Genomic DNA, 11,606 nt, shown 5'->3' with positions numbered 1-11,606 from the left:
GATGCTCACCCTCTTTAGAAACATGGTAATATTAAAACATACTGAAAGTTATTTGTTAGTCAGTAAGCTCCTGGGAGCAATGTAATCTATAATGTGGCACATATGATTTCTGACTGTAGCCCAGGGTTACCTAAGACCCATGATCCACCTGTAGCACATAACTTCCCATCAGCCTAGCATTTCTCACAAAATCTATATTAGGTCTCCATTCTGTTTACTAACTATTGTTATTTTTAAATGGCCTTAATAATGAGTATTGTTCAGTTAAATACACATTTAAAGTTTGTTAATTTAGCTTAATGCAGTTAAGTTACATTTTCCATTGCAGTGTAACTCTTCATATGGTAGATCCAAATGCCATAACTGTGTTAAAGGTAGACTCTAAGTTTGTGTACCCCTGCTTTAGGGTAGAGCTCCACGGGCGATTTTGTCGCGATCCAATGCGATACGCAAAAACGCAAGCATCAAGTCGGATGTGACAGAAATAAGGTAGGAGCTAGAAATTAAGTTGCAGTGTTCATCCGAAGCAACATGACTGTCGGATGCAGACACAGCGGTCAACGTCTGCATCCGACAGTTGTGTTGCGTCGGACAAACACTGCGACACGATCCGACATTGTTATTGCTTACCTTATTTCTGTTGCATCTCACTTGATGCCTGCATTTTTGCGCAGTGCTTCGGATCGCGCCAAAATTGTTCGTGGAGTTCTACCCTTAGCCAGTCAACGTATTCCCAATAGACCCAGGATCTAGACACATCTGACCACAATCAGATTAAATCACAGTTTACCCTGCATGCACATTCCTCTCCTCTCATTAATGCACTGTTCCTTAAAATCATTTTACGTTAGATTACACTGTGGTAGGGTGGCTCATTTTCTAAGACTTGACAAATTTGCACTTGGACAGCAACCCATAGCAACTAGTTGTTGACTAACTAATGAGATTTGAGTGGTTGCTAGAGATTACTGCCTAGCTGCAAATGTGTCCAGTGTTAATAAAAGAGCCCCAGTTAATTTCTCATTTTAAATTACTAATAGGAAAGCCTCTGCACTCCAACGTTTTGCAGCTACAAATCCCAATGTACAGCAGGGGCATCCTGGGGTATGCTGGGAGTTGTTTTTTTGAAAGAAGTCCCATCCCTTAGCTTTTATGTGTTAATTTCTAAAACATTTTTGCATTATCGAGTATTGAAATATTTTGAAAACAAAATGACCTAGAAGTGCCTTCAACAGTTGCTTAAATTCATAGCTGATTTCATCCAACACTGCTAAAATAAACATTTTGCATATGTTTTTCATGATATAATACTTAGCTAGAAATGAAAGCTAGGTGCAATGAAAGAAGTAAACTGCACTGAGAGTGAAATGAACAGGAAATGTTTTCCAGCTGATAGTTCAATAATAGCATGTAAGTAAGTACAAAACATTACATATTACGCAAGTAAAGCATATACAGCTATTTAAAGACACTGGCAAGGCAACAGGAACATCATTCTTTCACACAATTGTCTTTGGCCCTCGTTGCTTTCTGTAGGGTGTGTTCAGGTAATAACAGTGGGTCCCTTCCGCCCTGTCCGCTCATGGATCTGAGAAAGCTTGAGAGCAATGGCTATGAGAGGACCAAGCACCGTCTAGGAAAAGAGAAGCAATATAATTGTTACAAGATCCAAATTCATAATGTCATGCTCATTCTCATTAGATGTAATATTCCAGGTATATTTTAAGTTGGAGGATGTATTTTGTTCAGTACAAGTGTTTGATAAACTTGGTTTGTTTTACAAAACGAAAGTGAACAAAAAATCATATACAGGAGCAGAGATCTGTGTTATACCCTAATGTTTTCTTATACTACATTGGGCTCACTACATGGTATTAGTTTTTTCTATTGCACCTACTGTATGTGCATGGAAATCCATCAGTGTTTGTGAACAGCCAGCCTGCAGCAGTGGAAGCTTAAAGGAAGCATAAAACTCTAAAATAAGTCTTTGGAATAACAAACAGTACAAAAGACAGGAGCTAAATTGCTCCAGTGTATTTGCCAAAGGGAACCAATCAGCTGCTTGATATTTTAACTAGCAGTAGACTGATCAAAGTGAATTGTTGGGGAGGTGTATAAATAAGTTAAGCACCTGCCAGTGATCAACATCACTACCATTTTTTTTTAATTTGCTCCAGAATGCCATACTACTTCCCCTTCTGTCGCTTCATTGTCCCCCCCTGGTAATCCACGGCAAAGGCATAGACTCTTCATAAGACTGAGACTGTCTTTGTCCCATTGTCATTCTATCCATCAGGATAATTGACCAGTGGACTGGGGGGGGGGATTTTGGTTCTGCATGAGTGTAATGTCATTGTAATGTTAGTCTAAATTATGATTATATTCATAATCTGTTGTAAAATTTTCAATAAAAACATAAAAACCCTAGGTCATGTGCACAGTACAGTAAGTTCCAAAGAAAGGTCTGTTCTGTGCATGTACCTGGCCAGAAAATAAAAACAATTAAATAAAATATAGTTTGCGTAAAGGAACATTTTTCACACTGAACATATTTTTTATTGACTTTTGTTACATTGCCCTAGTAGTGTTGTAACCAAAAGTATTTTAACTAGAATGTTTTTTTTTGTCTATGCCTTAACTCTGTGTATTCAAAGTGCTATAATCTGTTCTGGCACACAAAGTACACACTTCCTTCTGCAAGTCAAATGCCATAGTGTCTTTGTGCTAGGAGCTGTGTATAATCGAAAGCTATTCATTTCCAGAGCAAGGTTACCCAAGCTGTAAAACACATTATCTTATTACTGCTAAGTTTTCCTTTTTAAACATGCGTCATACAAGTTCATTCATTAACCTTTTCAGTTCACTTTTAAGAAAAGAATGCAGACAAATACCAAAATGCTGATGGAAAGGTGTCCAAAACTATCTGCCTTTGTTAAATGACCCCAAACATTCAAATGCCAATTTTTCCCTTGATCTTCTTCTTACACATCATATAACAAATTATACCCTTGGCCTGTATTCTCAGACCCAATAAAAGTATAGGTCCCTGGGATGCACTGCTTTTATCATGATATGAGAGTTAATTTTTAAAATGAAACAATGCAGCTATCACCTAGGTGGCCTGATAAAGAAGCAAAACAAGTATATGCTATAGGATGCTTAAAGAGGTTGTTCACCTTCAAACACTTTTTTCAGTTCACTTGTTTTCAGATCACTAGAAATAAAGACTTTTTTCAATTACTTTTAGTCTTTTATTTTTTTTATGGGTTTTTTAAAATCTAAGTTTAAATTTTAATGTCCCTGCCTCTGGTGTTTCAGTCTGGCAGCTCAGTAATTCAGGTGCAATTCAGGTGCATCTCTGGAGTATTAGCAATTATTGTATCAATGCTAACAGCTGCCTTTAATGAAACTCAGAGATTCTGCTCAGCAGGGACAAAGATAAGAATTGTATTGACTAAATGTATCAATTTAGAACCATTTACAGGGTCGACGACCCCCCCACCGAAGCTGCTTTAGAAGGTCTAAAATGACACTTTACACTTCAATATTAGAAAAATGGTGATACATAGAAAATGGAAAGTAATTGGAAAAAGTTGTTATTTCTGGTGATTTATCGGAAAACAACTAGTTGTTTGAAGGTGAACAAGCCCTTTAACACTGTGAGGGGAATGGCAGATTGCATAGATCCATAATGTTTGCTGCTAGAGGCCTTATCAAATTTAGTGATCAAGTTACAGTTAATAAAACATTGGAATTTAGCAATCAGCGTGACTATCTCAGTAACAGCTCATCAGTATCAGTGTATCAGTCTGACTGCATAAGGGTCAGGGCACACTCACAGATTCGGGGAAATTAGTCGCTGGGCGACTAATCTCTCCGAATCTGAGCGTGTGACCTGACCCTAAATCTAATTGCACATACCATAAGATTAATAATAAATACCTTAAGAAAACAATAAATGTTTATGTAATTACCAATGAATTCTGTTTTCAAACAGAAATGTATAAAGTACCTCAATTGTGTAAAAAATGTTAACATTTAGGGGCCCATTTACTTAGCTCGAGTGAAGGAATAGAGGGAAAAAAAATATTCGAATTTAGAATTTGGCTACTTCGACCATCGAATAGGCTACTTCGACCTTCGACTACGACTTTCGATTCGAACTAAAAATCGTTCGACTATTCGACCATTCAATAGTCGAAGTACTATTTTGCCACCTAAAACCTACCGCGGCCAATGTTAGCCTATGGGGAAGGTCCCCATAGGCTTCATAACAATTTTCTGATCAAAGGAAAATTTTTCCTACGATCGTAGGAAATGCGGCAAATCCTTTGACTTCGATATTCGAAGTCGAACGATTTACATTTGCCAGTCGAATATTCAACCCTATGTAAATTTTATATATTTAATCACCACTGTGATAGGACTTTTCAAAAGGTAAACAATTTACTTTAAGGTAAGAAAACGACTGCTTGGCACGCACTCCACAGGACTCCAGGTAGCGGTAAAAACTTTTTACTTTATTGCACAAACATATATTATCCTAACGCGTTTCGTGTAGGAAATCATAGGCCTATGATTACGTGTGGTAACACACGAAACGCGTTAGGATAATATATGTTTGTGCAATAAAGTAAAAAGTTTTTACCGCTACCTGGAGTCCTGTGGAGTGCGTGCCAAGCAGTCGTTTTCTTACCTTGATGTCTCCCCCATGCTGAGGGTTCGGGGCGCAGCACCCGGACCACCAAACAGGAGCGGCGAGTGACCCACAGTCTTACCATATTGGAATATTTTAAGCGGAGGGCCCGGGGCAAGTGCACCCGAGCCAATTTGAAACAGCGGTGAGCGCATTTGTAATGAATGATATAACATATCGCTATGTAGAAAGGGTTTCCAATTCGTGATATCAAAGTGTGGCGGGTGGTTTGAGCGCTCCTGCCTTCCTTCTCTAAAAAAACAATTTACTTTACCAAATTTCCACGTTTTTCAAAGCCGGAATCTTTGAATGGTTTGAGAAAAGTAGCATTGTTGAACTGTAACACATACCGTTTTGAAAAATTATAATTTTAAATTAATAAAATAAGGAAAATCTTGTTTAATTCTTAATGAAAATAACCTCATTATTTAATTATATTGAACTACTGGAACTTTGTATAAATGAATAGCATTTCCATGCTTATTGTTTGCCATTGTTCTACCCTCTACTGACTAGCACACAGATAGCATCATGTACATTTTGAAGGCCACATTTATTGTGTTTTTTTCCAATGACGTCCATAAGTCTTTGACGGAAGAAGGCAGCTGTACTGCTTAATGAATAACCTTATTCTGAAACAATCAAATCCATAAGATCCCTTATTATAACTACAGAAATGAGTTGTTGTGTTTGTATTGATTTGCCATACAACACTTTATCATTCTTTCAGGATTTCACAAAGTGGTTCAGTCATGCAACAGATGGTTTGCATTCACTGCAGCATTGCTTAGCAAGTTTCATCTCATTCTTATTTAAGGTTGGCCAAGCATGAACCAATATGATCAGACAGTTTAGGATTGTTTTTTTCACCTTCCTACTATTGGTCCATAAGTAGTCCTCTCAGGAGTTTTAATAGACAATATGGAAACTGGAAGTGTTGCAGCTCCCTCCAGCTTCTGGAAAAGGACATGTAAAACGTATTTCAATGGAGTTACCAAAAAGTTTGGCGTCCCCAAGTAAATTAAGTTTTTCCTGCGACTAGTGCTTTTTTCAGTAAAAATTGCACCAACCTGTGAAAAAAAGTTGGCATTTTTGCTTCTTATAATTGTTTTTGCACATTTTTGTCCTCTTATAGAGAAACATCTGGGACCTGGATGACCTGTCCCCATAATACAAGTGTGTCAGATTCAACAAACAAACACTTCTTTTGACCTTTGCTTTTTAGCTACCTACTGTGGAAATTCACTCAAATGTTAGCCTTTGCAATAACTTCTCAAAGTAGGAAAGCAGCAACATCAAGGTAATTTTAAACAGAAACCCCTCTGTTTTATTCGTAATGGAGTTTGTAACAGTGTGTAACAAAATTAACAGTAACTTGCAGATATTTGTACATGAACCAGAACAGTCTATTTCACTGGCAGACTTGCCTCACAGTTCTTGCTCTTTACAACAAAGTTTAAGCCCCCACAGGGTAATTAGTCCACATATCTGTTTACAACAGTTTTACAACAGTTTCCAGAGTTTAACATCAGTTATTGTCTTTAATATACTAATTATACAGAGAAGCACTAGTGCTCAACACACCTAAAAACTTCTCCAAGCTGAAATTTGCTATAGTATTTTGGTTTTCCTTGCACTCCTCTACTAAAACATGTAGGCCTCTGCCTGGCCCATGGAGAGGAATCTGTGCGCATCTGTCCTTTTTTGTGCTGTATTGTCTGGAACGTTCACATCCAGTAAAGAAGATGGTATGCTGAATATTATTAAATCCCAGCACCACAGAATACTGCAGGAGATCACATGTTGGCCATATGCTAGCATTTTAACCCTAGTCAGATAAGAAAATAACTATACATTTTCTTTGATTTTTTAAACCATTCACCATAAAGAACAGGATGGAATTGAGCTTTCTGGGCATTTTAACCCAAATCAGCACTAATAAAGCAGGAACTTGCAAGTACACAATATAATAGAGGATGGTATCTATTTTTATTTCCCTATTCACACTGTATGAATATTTCTGCCCCATCTGTATATTTCCTCTCCAATGAGCTAGCTGAATCTATTTGTGTGAATGACAGAGTGCGAAAAGAAGAAATAACACCTTTAATAGGCATGCTAAATGACTTTTACTGGCAAATTAGTACAGCCCACCAATATAACCATTTCTTTAGGCATGATACAATTAAGATGCATTTCTACTGGTGTTATTTTTTTTCTGATGGTCTTTGAGTGCATAATCTAGCTTGTGCCTGTTCAGACTAAACTCACAGGGTTCCCTGTGAGGCTCTCTAACTGCATTTTATGACCCTCAATTGCCCAATCACTCCACTAACTTCTTTGAATGACATCCCCATTTAACCAAAATCTAATTGGACACCCATGGGGTTAATTTGCCTACTACTTTGAAACAGTTGGACAGTACTAATCAAGCCGTTATCTGCTTTTCTTTAACCCTGTACTACTGAATTCTATTTCTTTGTCAGTGCTTGTTTATATCTTTGGTATTTCACAAATACTTTGAAGTAGAAAATAGTGTTTACCTGTGGCTCTTTATTATGATTGCTGGGATCCTTCTCATAGCTTTCTGCATAGATCCTTAAGGTAGTTCCCATGGTACCCGAGGCACTGATTCGGAAGATTATCCTTGCTCCGTCTGCAAATATAATTCGAAGGCCCTAGGCAAAAAATGGTATGAGTATAATTTTCAGAGGATAACTAAAAGCTATTTTTATGATTTTTTACCTAAAATCTTAATGGCATCACAGTATTTTAATGTAACATGCTTGCAGTCATATAAATAAATATTTTGCAAAAAAACAGCTGAATGTTCAATTATAATTCTAATTTTTGAATTTAAATTCCAATATATATGCAGTAGAGTGAAAAGCCATACTTTAACGAAAAAGCCGGCTATTTCATACTACTGCAAATGTGTCTGCCCATGAAAATGTGAAAAATAAAGAAGCAAAGAAGATCATAACTCTGTTGTGCTCACTGGCAGAACCCCGATTAGGTGCAGTTTTCTGCTGATAGGAGCACCGGCCCCGGGTGCCAGGTAAGTAGATATAACCACTTAGGGTGCCTAACTTTTGGTACCTCCAAGGTAAAATTACTTTCCTTCTCTTTTAAGCCACTGTTTCTCTAATACTGATATATTCTCTCCCCCAGCATACTGCATATTAGCACATCAAGTATATCAGACACATTAAACAGCCCTGTGATATTTTTAAAGTGTTAATTCTTTGGGGGCAGAGAGACAGAGCAGAAACCTCTAGTTGATTCCTGATTAAATGTATATGGCAAGAGCTGGGTTCCTTTGTATGCTGCAACCTACAAAACAGCATACATGCACAGTTAAACAGGGACTTCAGTCGACTCGTTCCCCTGATATGTGTCCTTACAGCAATGGGCAGTGCCTTTGTGGCATATGCATTCATCATTGCAACAAATGTGTTCACACAAATTCATAAATTACATGCCATTTTTGGTTTAGCCACTAGATGTCACTGGTTTGACCAAATTGATGCAGTTTGCAGTGCAGTGACTGAACCGTTACAGTACTTTGCCTCAAAGTCAATTTCCAGGGGCACGTTTTTGGGCACACTGATAGGCCATGCAAAGGTTTTTTTTGAAGGTTCCAAAGTGAAGAGTTAGTTCTGAAGGAATGTGTTCCTGTATCCTGCTCTTCCTGTTTGCCTGTAGCCATAGTAATTCTATGAAGTGCATGTGTTAGTGGAACAATGTCAATTTGGCACAGGAGACAGAAATGTCCCAGTGAGTAAAACAGAGGGGTAAGGTCAGCAGAAGTGCATTAAGTGTAGCTTTTTAGCATAGTGTTATATTGTGATATGGTATTTGTCACAGCTTTGCTCCTTGTAAGTAGCTTAATGAGAAAATATTCAGTGCATATTATCAAAACAGAGTGATGCTGAAAACAGTTGTGTAAATAGATGTTACTAGGCCGGCACAGCAAATTCATTTTAGGACCCCAAAATATTCATAAGTTGGCCTATTCTACCAAGATACATGGAATTGCCACTGTGCCATCCTGCCATGAGTTTTGGGGTTATTTTACATAGAAATGCCACTGTGCCATACTGCTATGAGTTATGGGGGTATTATACATGGAATTGCCATGTAATATTGTAAATGGTATGTGCTAAAGTTTTATGTTATCCACATTATAGACAAAAATTTTTTTAGCAAGGCATAACTCTCAAAGAGAAACCAACTTCTATATATTTATATATAATTAAACATTACCCAGTAGAAGGCATTTTACTTGCAGTCTCCCCAAACAAAAAACTACTCTCCTGTTCTACAGTTTTTAATATTTGTGTCTATGGTACAGAGGGTGGATTGAAGTTTGTGCTGAACTATGAATTGTAAAAACCTGTTTGTGCGCACAAGAACAAATGTTTATTATTCTTTTTTATCGAACTTTGAAGTTTCAAGACCATATAAAAAGGTCTCTGCATTAATTCCTAGAGTTCCCTGTAACTAATCCTTATAAACAGACATGTTCTAAATAAAAGACCTTTCAACTGCAAATAAACAACATATATAGTGTGTATATATTCCAGTGCAAACTCTGTGGGAAATTGAGATAAGCCTAGTGCAATTTCTACCTCAAGCATGCTGTCTGGGAGCCTGATACATACAATATATTTTGTAGTGTGCTGCACTGACTCGATATGAAAAGTTTTAACCAAAGAAGAAAACAGCTACAAAAGTTATTTGTTTGTGTTTCATCTTTCTCTGGTTACAACTGTTCATCACTCCCACTGTTGCTGGGAATAAAGCACTGGGATCTGAAGGCACTCCCTCTATTCACATATCTATTTAGAAAGCCATCAGTACATTAGATTAGTCCTGATCCCACAGTTATTTGCATTTAAACACAGCATGCAATTCAATTATAATAGATTACTATAAAATCAATTGGACAAGTGGGTTTGATTTTAGAGAACTCAAATCTGGAATGACTGGATTGAATATAAATAAAATAGCAAAAGGACACTAAATTAATGTGCAAAAAATTTTGTGAAATTTAGTTATTTAACCAAAAATTCCTTTGTTAAATAAGCCCTTGACTAATAAAATGTACCACAACCCACAAAACATCTGCATCAATACTGACAGCACAACCAAAAAGAAGACAGCCAATTTAAAAGACTTTTTGTTCTCAAACAATAATTTGATATTGGGTCCGGTCACTAGAAGGCCTTACAAAGTGTCCTTTAGGGTCTTCCTCATGACTGTAACAAGGTTACAAACAGACAAGCAAGCTAAATCAGTTGTTGGTCACTGACGGAATGCTAACATACCTTGCTGGCCTATGGTTAGCACTGTAATTCATATAGAAGAGAACAGCCTGTCCTTCAAAATACTACTTTAAATTTCTTGCCAGTTGCCAATTAAGTCTAGTCATGCTGTAACAAATCTTTACCTGTTTTTTTGATACTGTTCCATCCACAGGGTCCACATACTCAAAGCTGTCTGTTTTTTCCACACTGAACACATGACTCCCGACAGCAAACTTTTGATTAGCGAAAGACTTCTCTGTTATGGCGGCCTCTAAATCTTTCATTATAAAAATTGCTGTTCTGGGATCCAATGCTTCATAATCAAATCTGTTATAAAACAAGTAAATAGACATCAAATAGACAATCAAGTGCCACTTGTAGTCCTTTGGTGAGTAAACCTGTTGAATATTATAATACTACCCAACTTAATTCCATGTTAGATACCTTATTCTTGGTATGCTCTGTTCTATGGTTCTGCCTGACCTCTCTACCTCCCAAATACAGAGGCACCTAACACAAAATTAGTTATGTAATTATTCTAAGGCCTTACATTTGAGCCCTGAAAAGCCCCATAGCAATGGTTATGCATCCAACTAATATACCTGCAGTAATAATGGCGCCCAAACTTTGCCCAGTGATCTTGTACAATCTCTTCAATAGTCTGCTTTCGTGCTGCCATTATGGAAAGCCAAATCAAAACAGACCAAAGCCCATCTTTTTCTCTGAGATGATCAGATCCTATAGAAATGAAAAGCAAATGGTACAAATTAATCTGTTCAAACACAACAGAATTTTTTTTATAGATTGGCGTCTTTCTCTCTAAAGAAAAGGGAATGCATAATTGTCTGCAATACAATGCAAGGTAACCAGTCATAAGTTAAAGAAAGTTTGTTGAGACTACTGTTGCAGAATCCAAAATTTTGTATCAAATGTTTTGCAGCTCTGACACTCTACTTTTTGTAGACCTAGATGTAGTACCATAAAACTTAGGGTTACTGGGCCCCGTTTTTTTTAGCACTCCAATTTAAACATTGGAGAAGATGATCTTTGTGCACACACACATATTCACATTAGAATCCCTACAAATCACTTTGTTCTTCTTGAACCCAGAGAAATCACTGGTAACAGATAACATTTCAGAATTTAGCAAGGGGATATACTAATATATTAATGTCTAAAAAATAACTTGACCAGTATTTGTATTTATAATCTACCTTAAAATGTTAGCACACTCTGGAAGTCATGGCAATTGATATAAGGTAAAAACATTGAACAACCTATCAGGATTAAACCCGCCAATTACAGGTCCCATAAATATATTTCTGTATTGGTGCCCATAGTCTTGTTTCACCACTCTGGACATATTGCTTGTCTCTGAACATACCCTTTGACTGTCAATCCTTGAACTTAACAGGAAAACTGAAGTTACTTCATTTTTGGTTCTTGTGGGGGTAATAAATTAGATCACCAAAGCACAGATGATAAAGCAATGGTCAAAAAGTATGTTTCTTACAAGCATGCTGCCCATGGCCACATCACCAGTGATAGAAAGAAGAGAGCTGCATTGCTGTTTGGACCAGCTTTCAGATCATCTGAGAGTT

At 37.1% G+C, this 11,606-nt stretch overlaps 1 protein-coding gene across 1 annotated transcript in view; it reads right to left on the bottom strand.

Annotated features, from left to right (window-relative positions):
* Positions 1-240: 240 nt before the first annotated feature.
* The window catches only part of LOC108714431 (phosphoglucomutase-like protein 5), a 60,204-nt gene continuing 48,838 nt past the window's right edge, over positions 241-11,606 (bottom strand). The window contains exons 8-11 of the mRNA XM_018258653.2: positions 10,608-10,743; positions 10,149-10,332; positions 7,240-7,374; positions 241-1,633 (exon numbers count right to left, since the gene is read on the bottom strand). Of these exons, the coding sequence (XP_018114142.1) occupies positions 1,544-1,633; positions 7,240-7,374; positions 10,149-10,332; positions 10,608-10,743 (545 nt within the window). The 3' untranslated portion in view covers positions 241-1,543. The remainder of the gene's footprint in view (positions 1,634-7,239; positions 7,375-10,148; positions 10,333-10,607; positions 10,744-11,606) is intronic.

Source organism: Xenopus laevis, chromosome 1L (genome assembly GCF_017654675.1).
Source record: "Xenopus laevis strain J_2021 chromosome 1L, Xenopus_laevis_v10.1, whole genome shotgun sequence".
Lineage (NCBI taxonomy): Eukaryota > Metazoa > Chordata > Amphibia > Anura > Pipidae > Xenopus > Xenopus laevis.
This window is presented reverse-complemented; position numbering and strand designations above follow the sequence as displayed.